General features: G+C 40.7%; 1 protein-coding gene across 1 annotated transcript in view; it reads left to right on the top strand.

Moving 5' to 3' along the window:
* Window positions 1-230: 230 nt before the first annotated feature.
* Window positions 231-22,641, top strand: part of XPO1 (exportin 1) — a 44,471-nt gene continuing 22,060 nt past the window's right edge. The window contains exons 1-4 of the mRNA XM_044428229.1: window positions 231-684; window positions 4,606-4,737; window positions 7,294-7,395; window positions 11,951-12,023. Coding sequence (XP_044284164.1) covers window positions 4,612-4,737; window positions 7,294-7,395; window positions 11,951-12,023 — 301 coding nt within the window. The 5' untranslated portion in view covers window positions 231-684; window positions 4,606-4,611. The remainder of the gene's footprint in view (window positions 685-4,605; window positions 4,738-7,293; window positions 7,396-11,950; window positions 12,024-22,641) is intronic.

Below are 22,641 nucleotides of genomic sequence, written 5' to 3'. Positions count from 1 at the left end.
GGAGGCCGCTGGCGAGCACTGCGCGCGCATCCCTTGCTACCCTTCGCTCGCGGGGCGGGGGCGAGCGCGCGGGGCGGGCTAGGGGCGTCCCCCGCCACGGGGTGCTGAGGGAAAGGGCGGGAGAGAGCGGCGCGGGAGGGTGCGAGCGCGAGTGGCCTCCTCGGCCGCCCCCCGCCTGCGCGAGCGGCCTTGCTTCGCATCCCGCCCCTCCGCGGCCGCGCGCGTGCTTGGGGAGCGGGGCTGGGGCAGGATCGGGGTGCCCGTCTTTGAATGGGCGGCCGAGCCCCGCCGCTCGGTGTGGGTGTGTTTCCAACTTGGCTGAGTTGGGGAAACAGAAAGTGACTTCTTGTGTGTCGCCCTCCTCCTCCCATTTGCCCTTTTGGGATAACTCATCCATTCTCGCCCCCCCTTTTAGGGAGTAAGTCGTGCTGTCTCGGGGGGAGGGGAGGGGCGGGCGGGCCTGAATGAACCAGAGTTTTGGGCTGCGCGTGTACATCGGAGGGTGCCTCTCTTTTGTTTCTGTGTGTGTTGGGGGGAGTTGAGAAGGAAGGAAGGTTGGACAGGGCTTTTCACCCCCACTCCTCCTCGTGCTTCTTGGCTTGGCTTGGTTTTTACTACTATTATTACTATTTTGTATTGCTCTCCGCTCCCTCTCTAGAAGAAGTAGCTGTGATCCTAAATTAGGTAAGTGAGAGTTTTCTCTTAATGGAAACGTGCGTGGGACGACTAGGAGAGGTTGCACTGGATGGAAGGGAGGGCTGGGGAAGAAAGTTGGGATGGGGCGGAAGAGGAAACAGGTGAAGTTTTTGGGGGGGTGGAAGGTGGGAGATAGGAAGGAAGGGATGTGGTGCAGGAGTGCACTAGCTGGGCAAGTGAGAAGCGTGAGGACTGCGAGGCGTATTGTGAAGCCTTTGCCGGGGATGCGTGTTAATCGCGGGGCCTAACGGGTCCAAGTGGTATTTGGATGAGGTCTTTATTGTTCCCCAGGGGAAAATAGCGTGGAGGAGGGAGGGGATGTGCGTGGAGGACAAAGTCCGAGGCCTCTCCCTCGTGCATGGACGTGACATGCTTGAGCTTGGGGAGTTGTGCTAGAAGCCTGATGAAGGTGGGGGGCGGGTGGAGAGGCAGGGAAAGAGGTGTGTGTGAACGGCCACGGGTCTCGGAGGGGAATTTTTCCAAGATGCGGTCCTGGTTGGGAGGCTGCCTAAGTTTCAGTAAGCCTGGTAATCTAGAAACGGGCCTTAAAGTAATCGGGTGGCGGCGGGGAGGGAAAGCCTAGCAGGTTCCAGCAAGCCTGGGCCATCCTTGGAGCATGGCGGGGAGGATGAAGCGAAGCAGCAAGTGTGGTGTTAAGAAACCGGAGCTGGGTGGTAGGTTGTAAGTCAGTGAGGGGCGGTGGGGGGGAGAAAGGCGGCCCGGCGGGAGATTCAGAGGCAGGGTTCCCTCTTTTGGGTAGAGGAAGGATGAGGCGGGACGCTGGAGACCGGGTGGAGAAAGCGAGGAGCATAATGTGTGAATTATTAGGAGTGGAAGTTTCCAGAAATATTTTTGTGTGCGTGTGTGTCTGTGCAGCAGTATTGAAACGTCCGCCTGGATCACGTGGGGGCCCTGTATAGAAAGCAGGGATAGCGGAGGGAGGGGCTGCAGTGGCCCAGCTGCTCCTTGCCGCTGTCGGGGAGCAGAGGCAGCCCAGAGCCCGTGCAGCGCTTCGCCCGCCGGGCCCACGGGCTGCGTTAGCTATTTCGGGGCGTTAAAAAGTCGTGGATCATACCGTAGTTGTGTGTCAGAAGCAGCGTGAATGTGGCATGTTCTGCAGTGTGTCCGCTGCTTGGCGAAGGGCGGCAGCCGAGGCCTTTCAAGCGGGTGGGTGTGTAGCTCGCCTTCTTTGGAGGCACCCCATGTGCGTGTGCCTGAGCTGTGTTTACGTTGCGTATCCCTGATTTCGTCGTGGCTTCCCCAATTCAGCCACGTTTTTCTGTCCTCGGAAGTTAATGCCTTGTTTCGAGGAAACGTTACCGAAGCCCTTAGGTGTGGGGGAAGGGCAGACTGCAGTCCTAAATACCATGTTCCTCGGTCTTCTTTAGGTTTTTGGTTTGCATAGTTGTGGGACTTTGCTGAAAAGCTCCTACATAGCTTATTTGGTGGGGGGCATGTGTTGAGCTGGGGGGTTGCTGTTGGTAACACTGTTAGCTAAGCTTGATGAGTTCATAGTGGTAAAGTTACTAATGAACTTGAGAAACTGAGAGTGCAAAAGAATGGATTGTACAGTTGATTCACAATACTTTTTTTAAGTTTGGCGCTGGGCAAATTACATAGCTGTATAAAACTATATAAAATAAAGTTTGCCATCTAACAATCGATATTATTGATGGCACACGTTTGAAGATTATTTCCTGTTCAGATAGCAAGACAGCCCAAGCATAATATAATGATTTCTCAATAGATCATATGAGATTATATTACTATGTGTTTCCTTCTAGTTTCATTATTTTGTTTATAAATGTCTGGCTCAACCATTAACTAAAAACTCTACTAACACGTGTCAGTCAGTGGGTTAGCAAACGCATTTAACTGTAGCAATGCTATATCAGCTTAAAGTATTGTTGCCTTTTTTTCCTTTAGTTTGGATTAGAAGCAGTTCATTTTAAAGAAAACAAAAGTTCTGATTCTCCACTGAGGCTTAGATTCAGTCATGTTGAGAAAAAACTTGTACCTAAGTGCTGTGATGCAGTTATTTATATTAGAGATGACAGGGCTTCATTAAAGAAAGATCAATATTAGTTGATGAAAGTTGCATCAGTTAAAACTTCAAAGCTTATATTTTCAGCAAGAAACAGTAGGTGTAGGAATAAAAGGTGTGTGGTCAAACATAGAAGCAGTGTTGTAATTTGATACCTGGAGTTAGGGGATTAGCTGCTTGAAGAACTCAGTATTTAAGCTTTACAGTCCTGTTTCTGAATTCTGAATAGTATGAGGGAAAAGTCTGTGGAAGCAATCACAATGATGGGAAGAATGCCTCCTGTGCCTAATTCAAATGTCATTTTTGGGGGGAGTGCTGTCCCCAAAATTAACACATTTCTAGTGAAGATATATTATGCTTGTCATCACAAAGCTCACTGCAGTTGCTTTTAGTCAAACCCTGTGTGAGTTTAGCTCCTCTGAGTTTGATGAGGCTTTTCCCCTAAGTGAAGATACAAGATTGCAGCCTTAGTTTGCAATTTATACCAGTTCAGTGGGGCATCTTCAGCATTGTAAAGATAGAGTCCATTATCCATTTAGCTGTATTGTATTCTGCTATATGGATTGATGCTAATTTATCATTTCTGTAGGAATGTTAGATATTGAGGTAGATTTAGGCTGCATTCCTATCACATCCCTTAACCTGTGAATAAACTCCATTGAATTTAATGAGGCATGCTTCTGAGTAGGGTTGCACTGTTAAATGTGTGTAGGAATTATGCAAGTGCTGAGCTTTCAGAATGAGGAACTACGTTAAAAGCACTGTATAACATGACTTGGCATCACTTTTTCACCTTTCAGTTAAAACCTTGTCAGCTGTTTACTCTTTTGGGCTAGTGAAAGCTCAGATTGAGGCATATGAGGGAAGGTGCAACAGCAAAGAAAACCAGTGGAAGGTTAGGGAATATTAGAAGCTTTAAAATGCTTTTTACTTGGTGATCTTTTTTGTTAACCATAAAATATTGTTCTGCATGACCTGATTCCTTATCTGGGCCTTATTTGAGTATGTTACAGCTAGAAGCTTCTTCTTAAATAATGTTTTATTTTCTCTACTGCCTAATTGCTAAAGCTCTGTTAATATTGCTACTGGGGATTACATATTTTATCTGAATAACTCATTTTACCAAGTTAGCAATAAAGGCTAAGTTTAAAGTGTGAAAGACTATGTTTCTTAAGTCAGTAAATACCAATAAGTTCTCTTTTCCCTGCTGCCATAATAATTGCAAATGCTTGAAGATTTAATTTAGTTTTGATCAGAGCTCTTGCAGTTGACAGTAGTTGCTAACATGCTGGCAGCAATTTGATGTTACTGGTTTTAAAGATGTATGCGTGTTTGCAAATACTAAGTTGTCTATATACTATGCCATATAGGACTTTTTGGCCCAGTTCGCATGGAGAAAGAAGCTGCATGTGAACCCAGCAAGGGTAAGTTGTTAGGGTGGCTGACAGCCAGAACCTTAAAATAGCCCAGAGGTTTGGGAGGCTTGTCAACCACCCAACAACCTACCCTTGCCCAGGTACTGACATAACAAGCTACAGTGCCCCCCACTGCACCTCAAATATGTATAATATCCATGAAAAGTTTCATGGAGAAATTTATCTACAGTGGCCTTTTGCAAAGCAGATCACTAACTCTAGTTGAGTTGTCCTTGCTTTGAGGAGGAATTGAAGTTAATTAAGCATGCATCTTGTGAATAATTACAGAATTTAATATAACAGAATTATTTGTAGACTAGCTAATATTTACTAGTAGTAAAAGATGACAACTTAAAGGATCCTACAGCCAGTTGGGATAGACTTTGGATTTCTAAAATTTTAAGCTTCAAATAATGTTTTAAAACTTGATTTCTTTCTTTAACATTTCAGTAATCTATGCCAGCAATTATGACAATGTTAGCAGACCATGCAGCACGGCAGCTGCTGGATTTCAACCAGAAATTGGATATAAATCTGTTGGATAATGTGGTGAATTGCCTGTATCATGGAGAAGGAGCTCAGGTAGAGTATGTTTGGAAACCAAAAAGTTTGATTTTGTTATGTCTTTGTCTTATCTATAAAGGAAGAAACAACTTGTTCTCTTACGTGCAGCTAAAACTTAATTTACAGTCGATCAGAATTTAAAGAGACCTTCTAGGCAAGCAAGAATACTACAATTATGGTGAAAAATATTCAGTCACTCAAGTCTAGTGGTAACTTGCCCCTTATACATATCAGTAGCAGAATGGTGGAACATAAGATAACTTGGCTGAACTTTTATTTTCCTCTTATCATTTAGAAAGGACGCTTGCAAATATCTGCTGCTGTCCAAGTTCCTGTATCCCATTTCAACACTGATTTTATCACAGGAGTTGAGAAGCAAATCACTTATGTAGGCTTCCAGTGACAGTTCCTTTACTTTTGTTGTATGTCTGGGTCTATCTTCTGAAAGTACCCAGTACTAGTTCAATTATTTAAATGAGATGGCCTCTTCCAAGTTCTGTACAACTTCATACTTAATAAACTTGGATGTTTTGACACTTTTCTTTACACTTAATGTGTCCAATCTGATTCTGGTGGCTATCCATTCAAGTGTTTTTGTGCAGTAAACATTCTAGATAAGCAGACTGGTTTCTGTCAGATACCTACAGCTCAATATGTATATTACACATACATGCAGTACCAGTTGAGGTACCTTGTCTTACTCCACCTTATTTCTGAGCTATATCCAAGCTATTGCTGCCTTTTCCTCCATGATCCCCAGTTGGTAGAACAAAGGGGGAAAGTGAAGAGAATGGAGCTGGATGGACTGAATATTCTGGATGGGCCAATTACTCTCTCGAGTCACTTTCTCACATGTCAAAAAATTTCACTCATTGGGTTCTTGATGAAAGGAGAATTGCAACAGAACATAACATGGGATTCTAGTTTAAATTGACAGGTACTTAAAGTGTAATGGCTTTATAACCATCATTCATGTTTGGATACAATATGTGCTCCAAGCATTTCCCTCAATCAGTATTTGCTTCCCTGTCTGAAACATTTCCAAGTTGAAAAGGAAGGGTGAAGTCAAACACTAGAAATTCAGACTGCACCTTTGTAGCTATAAGTAGAAAGATATAAATAGATTAGAATTCTGCATATTAAGAGTCTCACCAGTACTACCTATACTTTCCTGAGAGATTTCTCCCTCTAAAATAGTTCTAAGGTTGATGCTATATGTATGGACATGGAGCATACTCTTTGTGGGAGGTGGGGAATCTCAATGATCTTGGGGTTCCAGTCTGCTTCCTCAGATGACTGTGTTCCCTTTCTTCCAGTCACTGTTAATTTGGTAGATTTCCAGGTTTGTGCTGTTTTTTGCTGTTCTAATCCTCTATGAAGATGAGTTACTGGCAGTAAGAGCTTGAAGCTATAATAGGCTGGTAATTTTTGTATGATGAACCTGAACTCAAACACCTTTAGCCCTGTCCGCCAACTTCACAATACAGGAAAGTGGTTCCCTACCCTTGCATAGAAGCATTGCCAAGCTTTTAGAACTTTGAACAAGTTTCGAGGATGGAACCTAAATATTGCAGTCTAATGTTAAGAAGTTTTTTACTTCCTACTGGATTGACAAACAAAAATACAATGATGTAGATGCAGCCTGAAAATTGTACAAATGTATGTGGTTTTACCAGGTGTCACAAGAGAAGTTTCTTCCCAACTTTAAATCAGCTGAGCCTGCATTACTGTTGTAGAGTGAACTTATGGTTGCATGTGTTTTTAAAGATGTTTTAAAATGAGGATTTTAGTTAGCCATTATGGATAAGCAATTTGTAAAGAATGTTCTTGTATTTTGTACGTTTAAAGCTGTAGGCAGTGCTCAGCATGGCCAGTCTGCTTATCCTGTTGATGGTACTGAACATGAGAGGCTTTTAGTGCAGGGGGACTGAACCTTGGGTCTGGGGACCAAATCTGGCCCTCCAGCGAACGTTCCCTAGATGTCCATCCCCAAATATCAGTTCAGTGATGTCCTAGCATTTACACACCTTTTCCCAATTCTGAAACTTCTCATATTTAATTCTGGCAATAAGAGCTTTAAGCCTTGATCCTGTAAAGGCTTCTGATCATCTGGTGCAAGGTGGTAACAGTGGTGAAAACAATCTTCCCATCCTTCTGTCCTGCATTTTTCACCAGGTGGGGTTACAGAACAGCTGCCACCACATGTCTGTAGTGTTTTATCTTGCCATTTGCTCATACTGTATTGGGAAATGTCTGTATCAGTTGCTTGTGATGCAGAGAAACAATTAGCTGTCTACACAGGTGATGTTTGTAGTGTCATCTTGACACTATAGACATAATTCCTGTGGCATCTTCCAGTTAGGTGTAATGCCCACAGATATATGTGGAGCAATGCAGGTAACTGGATGTTTTTCTTGTGCAATTTATTAGTTAACCCTTTTCTGATATTGCAATGAATCATGCATCCATTTTTTAATCCAGGAAAAAGTAGGCCTCAGCTTTCTGAAATTTGGGAAACACTGTTATAGAACATGTGAATAAGCTTTTTGACAACTGTTAATTATCCTTTTCTAGCAAAGGATGGCACAAGAGGTCTTGACTCACTTAAAGGAACACCCTGATGCATGGACAAGAGTTGATACTATTTTGGAATTCTCTCAGAATATGAACACCAAAGTAAGTACACAATTTTAAATTGATGTTTGTCTTTCTTCCACTCAGACTTTGAGGAAGGTGTCTCAATTTTTAGATTTAGCATTTGTTAAGGGGTTTTTTTTTTTTTTTGCTTGTTTCTTCAAACCTTTTTAGTTTGACCCTGTACTACCACACAATGTTTTCATGAGGTTGTCAGTTACTTTTTTTTCTTGTAAAAGGCTTGAGAAATTCACTTGGGGTTTGCTTAATAATTCTGGTTGGAATATGAACAGATTTGAGTGTTATAAAATCTTGTCATATTTTGTCTTTAGATAATGTATTTGGCTTTCATTTATGTCAATGAGAGCCATGATTACATAACTGAGGGGAAAAAAGTTCCTCAATATATTTTTTTTTTCCTTTTTGAAAGATTGGTGATATTCTATACAGTTTAAAGCAGGCTAGGCACCCCAAACACTTTCTTCAGTTGGATACAATCTGTAAGTGTTTGCAGTATGGTTAATCAGGCCATATACATCAGTTTAGTGACTGGTTAAAGGGAATGTTCCCCAATTTTCTGTGCTTATGTTTTTGCTCTGAAACTTGCACGAGATTTAGTATAAGCTGTTGAACATACGGAAGTGGTTGACATACAGTTGAAGAAGCTTGTGCATGGCCACATTCAACACATACACACTTGACATGCTTTCTAGGTAGAATACAGCCATGCTCCATTGAGTTCCTTGAGAATTTGGATGGCAGTTGTGAAAGTCTTAAAACTTTTTTTTTATAAAAAGAAGGCTTTGTAAATTTTAGGTCAAAGTTTAAGAACTTCCTCAAAGTACTAAATTTAAGTAACCATGTTTGCCTGTTTGCTTGCCTGGTAAACTTTGCTTTTTATACTCACAGACATTACTAATGTTTAAGTTGATTTATCAACAGTATTTTTTAAAACACAAATTTGTCTTGTGAAAAATGAGATGATTAGAGGAACAGAAAGAAAGCAACAGGTAAAGAATTCTTCAATTTACATAAATTGCAAATGATTTGGTGCTAAATTTATGCACTATGACATTTGGCTTTTATGCAGTCATTTTTTTTCTTAAAGCTGTTAACACTACCTGATATTAATCATAATGTTCCATTATGTTGATTGCTTGTAATAGGAAGAAAAGGGGTGTCTTCCTGTGCAACTGACACAGCTAGGCTTTGACGGCAGGCCTCCACAAGGTCTACCCTTTTGATTCCCTTTAACTGAATTCTGTTCATCAATTGCTTTTTTTCCTTGTTTTGGTTTCTTGGGCGGTGGGAGGGAATGGGTTTGGTACATAGAATAAATGTCCCATACAAATTTCTGCCACAGGGATCATTGTATACAGATTTTTGTTATCTGTTCTTTCTGTCCCATTGTTTGTAATTGGGTTACAACATATACACAAACACTCACTTTTTGAGACCTGGAAAAAATGAAAAATAGGGATCATCATCAGTAACCACCAGAGATGAGCAATTTGCACGTCTGGAGGGCCACAACTCCCATTATCTCTCACTATTGGTTATGCTGGCAAGGGCTGATGCGTATTGTAGGCCAAAACTTTTATAAGGTGACAGGTTGTCCACTCCTGATGCTGCATGGGAACTTGATCATCTTCAGGTTTTTGCAGATTGTCCTGAACCTTTTCCCAAGAATAGTAGGTTTTGGGTTCTTGCTGCAGTAACATTTTTAACAAAGAAACAAGCTGGAAAACAGGATGACCACTGTGACGTACCATTAAGCCAAAAACAGTCCAGTCATGATATTTGTTTATTTTTAATTCCTTGCTAGGTTAGGTTTATCTTGTATCTTATGCATGCTTATCTGCAGGTATGTAGATGTGTGTGGTGCTCATGGAAGGGAGAAATTAGTTCCCCTTTTTCTCATTAGATGGAAACATGTAAAGGTGCAGGAGTTGTTGCATCTATCACTATTTTCATGCAATATGTAAATAGTTAAATGTGTTTTGTGGGGTTAATGGCAATCTGCTAGGAGCAGAGTTGTTGATCAGCATGCATGCATTGTATGTGTAAGATCTAGGATAGTGTCTGGTTAACCCTTCCCTCTGATGGAACAGTTCCTATCAGTGGAGTAAGGAGGAAGGCAATTCACCCTCCCCCCTGCAGTCCCCAGTGCACTCCCAAAATGTGCTCCAGAGAGCTGGGGGCTCTCGTGCAAAATTCAGGGACAGGCATGGGGGCTGCAGGAAGGAAGAGGTGGGTAGTGTCCTGCTGTGTGGCCAAATGTCTGCTTGTGTAATACTCAATTTCACATTTGTTCTGTGGCATCTACAGTTAAAAGCGTTCTTTAGTAAGAAGGCTGGGAAAGTCCATTTCCTGCATCCTTGGAGAGCTAGTGCTAGTCGTAATTGACAGTATTGTGCTAGATAGACTTAGGTCTGTGTTGCTATGGGACTATTGCCACTGTTCGTTGTGACTGTTCTTAATCTGGAGCTTGTAACTAAAGTGGAAACGGAATAAAGAAACACTAGAAAGGTGAGGCAGGAAAAGCACATCCATGAAACTTTTTCAGTGTATGCGTGTAAGCTGAAGCTACAACTTAGAATTAATTTCCTATCTCCTTTCCTATTCCGAATGTCTTCCCATACCTGTTAGAAAGAAGGAATGCATGCCTGCAACAACTCAGGTTCCCTCGGGCTGGTTGTAAGATGGGAATGAGGTAGTTGTAGTTCTGAATTCAAGTAGCTCTTTCAGCTCTCTAAGTATGTCTCTGTGACATCTTCCTTTGAGAACGCATGCCTTAATCCTGGAATCTCTAGAGTAGCCCTCTCTAACCTAGTGCCCCCAGATGCATTAGGTTACAACTTGCGTCATAGCCAGCATGGCTCTGATAGGCTTTCTCTCTGATTGACAGATTGCGTGTTAGATGTTGGATTTCTCCCAGAGAAATATAGAACTAGCATTAGGGAAAAAAGATACCTGCACTAACCTATATATCACTATGCAGCACTGATTACAGGTGAAATCTTTGCATGATCATTCTACTGTGCTGATGTGGTGTACACACTGCTCTGATTGCTGCTGAATAACTTGGAAACTTATTCAGAGTTGTTTCATGAATGCCAGCACTGTTCAGTAGAAATGTTTGTTCACTTGAGATTTAGGCCACAATACAAAGAAGTTATGTACATTGGGGGGTGGGGAGGAGAGGAGAGAACCTTGCACATTGCCAGGGCTTTGCTTGCTGTTTCTTTGGCACCAATTTCTGTTGCAGAGGACATAACCTGCTGTTCAGTTTTAAATCTCTCTCTCTACTTCAGCTGTGAGGCCTGCTAAAGAAACAACAAGCAAATATCCAGATGTAAATAATACTTTTCTAGCATCCTTCACATGCAACTCTGTTGGATTGCAGCTTCAAAATGAAAAATTTCACCAGGATCCATACTGGCAGTGTGGTCATTAGGCTAGCTGGCAGATCACAGATATATCCCTGAATGTACAGTTTTTGTGCAGACTTCTATGGCACTCTAAAATATGTCAGAATCTAAAGCTTTGAGAACAAGCAGGTATGAGGAAAGCTGAGTCTCAAAAACCTGTTGGTGAGTACAATGTAGTTTGGGACAGTCTACATTGTCTATTTTAAAAAGAGGCTTACATGATCCCTCTGGCTGAAATTCTAATTACCCTACTTTGTATAGACACTAACAGTCTTGAAGAAGAACTTTTATTCTCAGCCAAATCTTGACCAGCCACCTTATCACTGAAATATAGATTTGCCTTTCAGGTATGGCCTCCTGTGTGCTCACTACCAGTTTCTGTGTAAAGGGAATGGCTGGCCCCTCTTTGACCCCTTTTCCTCCTGTCCTGCAGTTTGATTAAAGTTATCATAGAAGATTTTTGGAGTTTTTTTGTTAAGGAGATAAAAGGAATAAAATGGGTTGAAGAGTATTCCTCATTTCCTACACTCTGTATCACTTTGAACCATGCCTTGGCAGGCTTACCTGGAAGGTAAAACAACTTCATGGTATATATGGAAATGGTGAACTTTTGACTGAACACAAAAGTTAATCTTGAAGTAGTAGATATAGCTGCTATAGGGGAGAGACTATTGTACCTTTAAAATAAGCCTGAGTTGTCTTGCTGTTCCTTAAGTAACACACCAGTGAAGTGTAGGAAATACAGCTTTCAGAAAGTGTTGGTGGATGTAATGTTCAGCCCTGATCTTAACAATTCAACTGTCAGAAAGCTTGTGTGCACCCAAGTTGTTAAACTTGGTTGTATACTTGAACTTGAAAGCAGTCATTTAGGCTATACATTTTTATGTGACTGCTGTTCCCCTCCCCACAGATAATTCATTTGGCTCTCCAAAACATTTTTTGCTTCCCCCTCTGGTGTGATGATGATCAAACAGCAGGACTTTAGAATAGCAAAGGATAAAATGAGGAAAATGCATGGGAAAAACTCAGTAAATGGGTGAATAGACTTGTTTTTAACCAACTTAATCTTAGATGTTAAGAGTGAATGATGTCAGTTTGAATGAGAATCCTGAAAGATGCTGTTAATCATTCAGCATACTCACATATTTCACTTCTCCAATTTTCAGTATTACGGCCTGCAGATCTTGGAAAACGTGATAAAAACAAGATGGAAGATTCTTCCAAGAAACCAATGTGAAGGTAGAGACAAGTTTGATATCACACTGTTTTCTAACCACAATTCCTAATATATCAGCTGTTACGGTATAATGCCAAACTCTTTTATACAGTGAAAGAGTTTGGCATTATACCAAACTCATTGGTATGAGTTTATGGTTTATGATTTTAACATTTAAGATTAGACAGTCAAATTAGATGTTAAATAAGTATTCTGATGCATTCTAATATAACTACATTTATCAGTGAGTTTCCCCCCTTGGCTTGTTGCTTTTTTGTGGTGATGATATGATAGGCAATCTCCAGCTCCACACTTAAAGCAGCTATGTTTGGCCAATGGACTGTAATGATTGATTTACTTTTCTCCTCTCTCCCACTCTGCCCTTGAAGCAAATAGCATTGTTTTTTTTTACCAAAGCAACTACATTTAGATAGCTATTTAACACTGACAAAGCAATTTACAATGGAGATGCAAAGGTTTGAAGTTTTGAGAAACATAGTGATGTGTAAAAACAAACCATGATAGAAAGTGTCCCATATTTTGTCAACATTTGAGAGACACACAGACTTGTTGAGTGGAAGACATTTTGTTTAGGCCAGGGAGAGCCACTCTTTTTTGTTCACATGTGAAGAAGGAAAGACATGTTGAATTGCAAAGAACTAAATAATCTAGTTTTAGGAAAGGGTGAAGCTTTGCTTTTAGAATTACTATAGGTAAGATGAGAGGTGGCGCTAAGTGGGACTGATTTCAGTTCCATCCCAAGATCTGTTTGCTTACTACTAAGTATAGTTGGATGTTTTAATTCGGCACTTAATCTGATTCTTTGCAAAAGCTGGCACTGGCAGAAACTGCATCAGAGTAGGATGCCAGCTCTGGCGAGCTAGTGCAAGAGCTATCAGAGCAAGCATGGATTAGGTGATGTCGCTATACATGAAAGTGGGGTTTAGGTTGGTAGGTTAAGCAGAACAATAGATTCCATTTACGGAATAATGGTCCAGAAAGCATTTGCACGCTAAACTGGACTGTGCTGCCTGAGACTCTCCTTTGCAATGCTGTCATTTTTAAGAGTGTGGTTAAAAGCCACTAAGTGAAATCTTTCTTTCAAGGGTGGATAGATATATCAGCACCACTCACCTCTTAAGAAAATAGGGATGAAACTGGCCGAACAAATGATTAAGCAGCCCATTTTCCCTCAGAGTTAGTAGGGCCTTCCTTGAATATAGAGTCACATGCGGTCTTGAAGACTTAATGGCCATTTACAGAAGAGAAGAGTGAAAAACATAACTTACAAGGAGTGGGGCTACCTAAACAGAAGATGTTTAGGGTGATGACTCTACCAATAATCTTGTGAAAGATTAATGTTTGCACTGTGGAAGCACTGTGTATAAACAACTAATAGAAAAGTGTTATACACTTTGCCCTCAGAAGAGATCACTAATAATTCTTTCAATGGGAATATTGTCTTAAAGGTAGAGACTAGCTCAAAATCTAGAACATTGCTGGAACAGCTTTGGATCCAGGACCAAGTACAATATTACCTAATATACAACTGAATTGATTGTGTGCTCTTATTGAAGTCTTATTGGCTTGTCTCTTAACTGATGAAATAACCATTGTCCCTTGCTTTCGAAATCCCAGGATACTAAGACATGACAAAACAGATTATTTTTGGCTTCACAAGGGTTTCCTTTCCTCTTAATCATAGAGCAAAGAAATTATTTTGCCATATTGAAAAGTTGGGGGTTTTTTTCCTTTTTGCAAATACAATTTTTTCTTGCCAAGTTAATTGGAAAGAGGAGCTGTTTGTGAAGACTTGTTGGAGCATCTGGATGTTCTTGGAATTGGCATTGAAAACAGGTTTCAGTTTGGTGAAATTGTTGAAGTGTTTTTGTAGCATTTTAGTATTTATTGAATTTATAAATTGCGCCAGTAGTCCTACATAGAACTCTCTGGGCAGTGATTTTTCCACATCCGTCTGAATATTCAGCCTCCGGGGTTGTCATCTGTGTCCATACCCAATACTGTAGGATAATCATGGATTAAGCAATACACAGTTAAGAGAACTAATTGGATTACTGCAATTGTTGTACATGGGGCAACCATTGAACACTTTTTGGAAACTTCAGATTGTCTAAAATAAGGCAGTGAGACTGTTAACTGCCCAGAAAGCATCAGCTGTGGGGTGGCAGAGAAATTAAATAAATAATGGGAATTATTAATTAAAACCTACTGGTCAAATGAACGTACTACATCAGTGCTTCGTAATCTGGTCTGGCATCCAGTCCATTTCTAGGCTCAGTTCAAAGCGGTGGCACTAATTTTCAAAGCTTTGAAGCTAGGTTATTGAACGAATGATTTTATCCCAGACCCTAAGATCATCTTCATAGGCCCCCCTGAATGTGCCCTGCTGAATGAAGCAAGGTGTGTGCTACTAAGAAGAGGGGCTTTTCAGTTATGTGTTCTGCTTGTGGTATTGACTCCCCAGAGAAGCTGACCTGGTGCCTACATTGTGGTTATTTCAGTGCCATGTGATTACAAACATTTACTCTTCCAAGCATTTTATTCCTTTTTGCTTCTGTTTTAAGATATTTTCACAGCTAATGTCCTTTAGTTGAGTTTTATCTAGTAGTTTTAAACTTGAATGCTTTATATTACCCTGTTGCATTTAATATTTTAGCTTTTGTGATCCACTTAGAAAGTTTCTGCTATTGAGCAGTAATAAATACATGTTTGTTTTTATCTATCCCATCAGCTTAGTTTAGGAAATTCTCTTTCCTTTGTCCAAGATGGAGAATCTACTTGGTTAATGGTACTTAAAATACTGATCGAACAGTTGGGGACCTCCAGAAAAATACATAGCTTAATGCTTCTGAATTTGAGGGGAAAGAGCTGTAGATCAGGGATAAAGTAAATGCTTGGCATGAAGATAGGGCCAGGAAAGATTTCTGCCCAAAATGCTAAAGAACTGTTGTTTAGATAGAGCAGCCTTATCCAGCTTGTTGCTTCCTGGATGCTTTAAACTAAGCTCCCATTAGGCCCAGCCAGCATGCCAGTGGATGTGGATGACAGGAACTGTAGTCCAAAACATTTGAAGCAAGCTGTGATGGGAAAGGTCAGGTATAGATGAGACTCCGGTGGATGGACCAGTGGCCCATAATGCTTATTCCTACATTCCTGTATTCAGCTGTTTGATTCTAATCTACCACTACTTAATTGTGAGGAGTTTAGCGACTCTCCTACAGTAATGCAGTTGGAAATTCTGCTATTAGGTAGCTTTTTCTCACCTCCCCCCCCCCGCATTTACTTACATAGTGGTGCCTCATACTTCAAATTTAATTTGCTTCAAGAACCTGTTCAAACTCTGAATCGTTTGACATCCAAATCAGCTTTCCCCATTAGAAATAATGGAAAGTGAATTAATCTGTTCCCAGACCCTAAACAATACCCATAGTTATAAACTTAAACAGCAAATATGCATAATTAAGGTAGAAATAATACAATTACATGCTAAATTTATTAATTAAAACTTGTAAACAATAAAATACATATGTATGGTATAATAAAATGAAACTTGCATTTATTGTACTGCAAGAGATGTTTCACAGTGAGAGATGTCTTGGGCACAGCACATAAAAAAGCGACTGCTTTTTATTCACTGTGCATGCAGTTTGAACGTGGAAGCATTGCTCAAACTTTGGAACGATTTTATCTCAACTTTAGCATTCAAACTCTGGATTGGTCAAAGTTAGAGTCGTTTGAATATGAGGCACCACTGTGTTTGGTTCACAGGATGCACCAACAGGTGTTTCTGACCATCTGATGGCAGACAAAACAATTTCTTGGGAGGAGTGGTCCATGCAATATTACAGTTGAATGATGACAGCTACCACTTAGTAGGGACCAAAGAATTAAGGTTATAGAGGTCCGAATTACTGCCTTCTCATGACAAGCCTGGTAATAACTACGTGAGTTTAAAACTCTTGTTAACCAGCTAAGGTTGAATTGACTTCTCAGAGATGGTTTTACTGTTTTTTCTAGTTGGGAAAGAGCACTTTTAATACAGCATTAAAAAAGGACTGAGTATCTCGAAAATCAAAGATCTAGACTGTTTATAACCAGCTCTGTCCAAATAGTACTTCGTTTGCAGTATGGAAACTTCTGAACAAAGTAGAACTTTGATGGAACAAACCTTGATGACAGAGCAGTAGATAAAAGCAAGATCATTAGTGTGGCATAATGCACATAGCAAACTTGACTTCAGTGAAACTATTAGCACATGTTATGCGTGCACTTCCAGCTTCTTGAAACACATAAATTTGCTCAGTTGTATTGTTTCAGTGTTTTTGAGGATAGGGCTGGACTGTACTGGGCTGAAGCTCTCAAAAACAAGCAAACAAACCCCTTTTGGTGTACATGGTATTTGCTTGTGAGGCAGTACCTAGAGAAATGCTTCACATGCTTACAACAAACAGAAGCACAGGCTTCAAGAAGGTATTTTTTTGTATCTGGCAGTAGTTAACATGTTCACTGGAGTATTTTCATGCAAAGTCGACATGAGGTTTACAAAGAAAGTGATGTGGGCCAGAAAATTTTCCATTTTTGTATTCATTTGAATATCTACCAGTTGCAAATACAACATTAGGCAAGCTTAGCACTTTCAAAATTATAATTGTTTTTCAGGTGATTAGTTTGAACAGCTATGCAAGAGAATACATAATATTAAAATAGGTACATGTGCAAATGTCTAATAAATAAATGTCACACAATAGAATGCAACTAAAACTAGTGATTCCAAAACTTCAGTTTATAAAATAGTGCCACAGCATCCTTAGAGGAAGAGAATTGAATTTTGATGAAATAGTGTTTGGGTTGCTAAAATTAGTACACAAATGCTACCATTCCTTTTCCTTAAATTTAAACGATGTAAGGGAAGGATACGTTACTGTATTTTAGCAAATGTACAACACTCACATTGCATTAAGCTTACATTACTTTTTCTTCAAATATTTCAAATTAAACACTTGTGTTCTGTTGGAGCCAGGGATCAATATGGGTGTTATTTTAGCTTTGATCACTAGATATATTTAAACCAAAATAAGTTTTCTCTGGACTGTTTCACCAAATGGTTTTCAAAGAAATTCAGAGGTGATTTACTATTGCCACCTGCTATGCAGTATTAAGCAGAGTTAGAGTTTAACTGCAGTTTTCTAAAAAAAGCCTTCACCAGTGTCAACTACCGCCACTGGCCCATGGCTGGCCTCAGAATTCTCTGCCTTCATCACCATTAGAAGTAATCATTCTTTTCTGCTGGAGTGACCATTACCCTGGGTGTATCTCAGTTTGGTGTCTGACTGTTCTGCCATGGGTGACTCTGCAAGGAGATCACCCTAGAGAGATAGTCTGGGGTGCTGGTGGTCTATTGAACACGAACAGGAAGAACTGTGGACCGAGACATTAGGAAAGAATGCCAAAAGACAATGTAGCAAGCCTAGATGGATGACAAAACACTCAAAATGGCTAGGGAGAGGCCAGGAGCAAAAAGTGACAGTAATAAGATCAGAATCCTGCATGTGATTTTCCAGCCACTCTGTATTGCATAGAGACAAAAAGAAGCATTACAATGACCCGTGCAAAGAAATAGAAGTGAATAACCAAAGTGGTGAAACCAGAGGCCTCTTCCAGAAGATTCCAGAAATCAAAGGAAAATTCAAACTTAGATTTGCAATGCTGAAAACCAACAGGGAACCAACAGAGATAAAAAGGATAACAGACTCCTTCAAAGAGGATTCCTATGAGAAAGTGTCTTTAATTCTAGAAAGCAAAGTGAAAGCTGTTCTGAAAACACTTGGAAGGAATGAAGTGCCTGGAATAGACAGGACAGCAATAGAAGTATTTCAGGCTATCTTAACTACTCCTAACAAGAGTGTGAAAGCTGGACTAAGTTCTGAGGAAAAGGAGTGAAAATTGGTGAAAGGGCTTAAGATATGCCGGTGATACTATCTTACTGGCAGAACGCAGCAGTGAATTGAAACAGCTCCTGCTGAAAGTGAAAGAAGAACGTGCAAAAGCAGGACTATTGCTGAACATTAAGAAAATGAAAGTCACGGCCACTGAATAACTTTATTGTCAAGAATGAAGAAATTGAATTTGCAAAAGTTTTTACATCCCTTGACTCAGTCATCAATTCAAATAGAGAGTACAGCCAAGAAATTAAAAGAAGACTGAGACATGGTAGGGCAGGAGTGAAGAGGCCTCGAAAAGGATGGAGGCCAAAGCCATCCACAGTATTGCATTGCCGATCACTATGTATGGGTGTAAAAGGGCCTTCTCTGCAGTGGCACCCCGACTATGGCTCCTCAGAAAGGTTTGCCTGGTGTCAGCGTTATATTCTTCTCGGCGTCAGACAAAACCCTTTTTATTTTCCTGCTATTTTAATGTTTAATTGATTTTAACTGGGGTTTTAGTATATGAATGGCCAGATGCTGTGGGATTTTTTTTTTTAAGTAAGCCGTCCCAAGACATTCCGTAGGGGACGGAATAGAAAAGCTTTTAACACATATATACATACATACATTAAAGCTAGACAGTGAAGAAAATGGATATGCTTGAAACATGGTGCTAGAGGAGAGCTTTGCACATACCTTGGACCAGCAGACAGACAAGTGGCTTCTAAGTCAGTGCAGAGCTTTCCCTGGAAATAAAAGGGCAAATGGAGCTGTCATACTTTTCGCACATCATGAGAAGGCATGGACAAGACAGAGTCAAAGACAGAAAAAGAAGAGGAAGACCAAGTATGAGATGCCTGGACCCTATAAAGGAAGCCACAGTCTTGAATTGGCAAGAGCTGAGCGGAGTGTGAAGGACAGTCCACTTGGAGAGCATTCATTCATAGAGACTCTGTAACAGATCTCTCTGGCCATCTGACCAGTTTCTGATGCCAACTGAATGTTTTGCTATGCAAATGACCCTATGCATGTTAAGCTAATTTGCACTGGAAAACTTTTCCCCCAAGAAAATCCATATCATTGTACAGATGGCAAGGTTGGGATCAGAAACACAGTGATCTGGGCTTGTTCAGTTTGAACCATTCTGGTTACACTTTGAATAAGAGTGGGTCGTTTATTTATTATTTAAAAGTTAATGTGCACTGCTGATATTCAGCATAGGAATAGTATTAGTGTTAAGATAAGCCTAGAGAGAGACTGAACAAGCAGAAAAGATTAAAGATGCAGGAAGTGAAGGTGAAGTGTTACCTGTTACAGTGATGAAGGTGAGGCTGTATTGATCCTGGAAACATGTTGCAGAATAATGTCTGAGGAAGGAAGCAGTGGCTTGACAAAAGGAAGCCGGAGTCAAGGCAGCCATTATCCAGGGGACTCTAGATGACGCAGATTATCTAGATCCGTTTCAGGACGGCTTTGGTGGCCATGTTGAATGAGCTGCACTGGAAACTGTTGGTTTCTGCTGAATCTTTTGATTTGCAATTATGTGCATGTTTAGATAGGGGAAAAAGTCAGCAAGTAACTGGGGAGGGAGTCACATGACTTTTCTGCTTAAACATGCATAGATGTCTGCTTTTGGAGGTTTTTGATGCCATCAACCATGGTATCCCTTTGTGGTGCCTTTTAGGGAGGGGACTTGAAGCCACAGTCCTGTGGTGATTCAGGTCCTTTTGGGAGTTGTTTTCTGAAGGGTGCATAGGAGGATAGACTGTTGCCCTAAGATGTCCCTCAGGGTTTCATCTTCCCATGCTACTTAAAATTTGTGTGAAACTGCTGGGAGAAGTTGTACGGAGTTTGGAGTTCGGTGCTGTCTGTATACTGATAATACCCAACTTTGTGGTTCATTTCACACAGTCACTGCAATCTAAATAAGTCATCCTGTGTACCACTGGATGCTGGGTTACCATTTGGCTGATGACCCATGCAGGTATAAGACTGTAATTCCAATTCGGGTAGCTTAAGCATCTTTAAGGGGGAAACAACCCACAGACATTCCAGAAAGAGGTCAAGGGTTATTTGAAAGTTGTTGCCCCTTTAAACAAGCTGCAGTAAGGACCAGGTCCACCTGCCTTTTCCATTTAAATCCAAAGAAGTTGTTCTAGTTCTTAATTTGCATCTCATTTTGGTCATGGGCTAGATGAAGACAATTTGAAATTCAAGCAAGACAGGGCAGGAAGGTCAAGAAACAGTTCCCACCTGTGCTACGTAAGTTTATGTTTTGCTTTAAAAAACTTATGTTGACAGCGTGGGTGTTCTCACGGAGTCCGCATTAAATCTGAATGTCCAGGTTTTGACAGAGCTCCTTCATGCAGCTGATACTAGTATGGTTTATTATTGTTTTAACTGCCTGCTTTGAGCTTGGCTTTATTAGCTGCCTCATACCTCTTTTGTGGAAAGGCAGGTTATAAATCAAATATATTTTATAGTGATGAAATAGCTAAATAAGGGCTGGCTGGCTTGACGTATGTGCGATAGATATGTATGGTAGTATAAATCACTACCTTGGAGTAGGGCGAATGCATCAGTGATTTTGCAGTGTCTTGTATGGCAACAGTTGGTGGCCTTTTCAGTCATCCTTAACAGATTCACTCATGGACTATGGCATATGCAGCATTGCTGTTTCTTTTGGGAGCTCATGTATTTGCCTGCATTTTCCTTAATGCATTTGAGGGAAGAGAGGCATGTAAGCACAATCATACGAAGTACTTGTTTGAATATAAACTCGTGGGAGCTATTTTCTGCTTTAGTAACTGTATGGCGCAGTTACAAACTCCCAGCTTTTGAAATCTGATCCTTAAAAGTTCCACTTTCAAACTTCTGTATGTGACCAAAATGATGGTGTGATATAAGTATGATTTATGATCTGTTTCTTCTACCCAGACTCTGCCCATTGTAGTAAAAAAAGCCCCTTCTGTCTTGGGAATGTCCAAGAATAGAACAGTCTTTTTGTTCTTGAGGAATTTTTAGATAAATGCAGAACCTACTAAGATCTGTTTGAATCACTTTCTTTCATTTTCTCCATCCTCCATATCTTCCTCATGCTATTTAGGAAATTCATGCCAGGCAAGGCACTTTTCCAGCTGTACTGTGATCATCTGTGGGCCCTTTTGCTGTACTAGTCACATTTGACATGCATTGAAGACTGCCTGTAACTGGGCAAATGAAGCTCTTTGACTCCTCTCCAAGTAATCTTATAGAAGAACTGCTACATAGCTGTAGTACACAGGATAATTATGGCTTCAACAAAACAAATTTGAACTCAGACTCACTGTATACTATGGACATACTTAATTTCTACTATTCATAGTTCACATCTAAATACCATTCTTCATTGGCAGTCTTCGGTAGGCGTCTTGCTCATTTCTGATAAAATTGAAATATTACATAGGACAGTTGTAGGGACTTTTAAAACTGGTAGTTGAATTGTTCTAGTTTAGAGGTCCTCAGACTTTTTCAACAGGGGGCCAGTTGAAAGGCAGCGGGCGAGGTGGGGGTGGGCGCAGGACCAGCCGCCCCTGGCCTGGCCGCCCCCAGGCTCACATAATCAAAAGGTGGGCCGGATAAATGGGCATGGTGGGCTAGATCCAGCCCGTGGGCCGTAGTTTGAGGACCCATGTTCTAGTTGGTCCAAGTCTAGCATGATGATATCCTTAAATCAGATTAAATCAAAAAGATAAACCAAGGAGAGACATCCTAAACAACATCCTTTTTATAGGCAGGTGGGAGGGCTGCCTTCAGCAATTATTACATCTTTCAGTGGAATGAATTTGTCAATTTACAAGAAGTTCTGAGAATAAGATATTAAATGTCAAAGCACAGCTTCTGTTATTGCTACATGTAAGCCCATTTTTATAAATAAAACAAGCACTTTTCTCCATGGGTGGTGATTGAATTGTCTGGAAGGCCAGGTTCTTATTGGCTGGCATTTAGTTTGTTGTAATATTTGTATCCCACCCTTTTTTCCCTCCTTCCAAGGAACCCAAGTCAGCATATATAATCCTCTCCTCCATTTATTCCCCACAAGAACCCTTTGAGGTAGTGACACTCTTGTTCTTCATGATCAGGTTGGTGTGTATTTGTAGTTCTGAGTTTGGACTACATAAGTGGCAAACTTGGTACAAATTTTTATGCATAGAAATTAATATTGTGAGAGCAAAGCTTTTGCAGAATCTACTGGAGTTCTTATCTCCCTGCTGGTTCTCCGGCACCTCTTGCAGAATGGCAAATGAATATTTCTGCAGACAACCAGAAACAAATGAAAACGTTTGCTGCTGAAATAGGGCAGGCCAGCAGAGCTTACACAAGGAAGGCGCTTTCAACATGTTTCAGGGCTTCCTCTAGGAAGCACCATATATGCACAATGGAACTGGCAGCACTGACCACTTGAGCAAGAGAATTGGAGGCATTTTAAGTGCCCTATTGAATTCTACCCGTGAGACTGGATAAAGTCTTCAAGGGTGTATGCAGGTAACATCCAGAGCACAGCCATCTTTTTACCCTTAGGTCCAGTACAGACTTGTACTGTGGGCCCATTGAACACATACCGTGATTCCAGCACATACATATAATCTCATAACATGAAATGGTTGTCCCCAGTAAATGTAATTTTCTTGATAATTTGGTATTTGTTGTTCTAATG

This window comes from Varanus komodoensis, unplaced genomic scaffold (genome assembly GCF_004798865.1).
Source record: "Varanus komodoensis strain SLA01 unplaced genomic scaffold, ASM479886v1 scaffold2, whole genome shotgun sequence".
NCBI lineage: Eukaryota > Metazoa > Chordata > Lepidosauria > Squamata > Varanidae > Varanus > Varanus komodoensis.
Note: the sequence above shows the minus strand (reverse complement) of the source record. Positions and strands in the feature narration are given on the sequence as shown.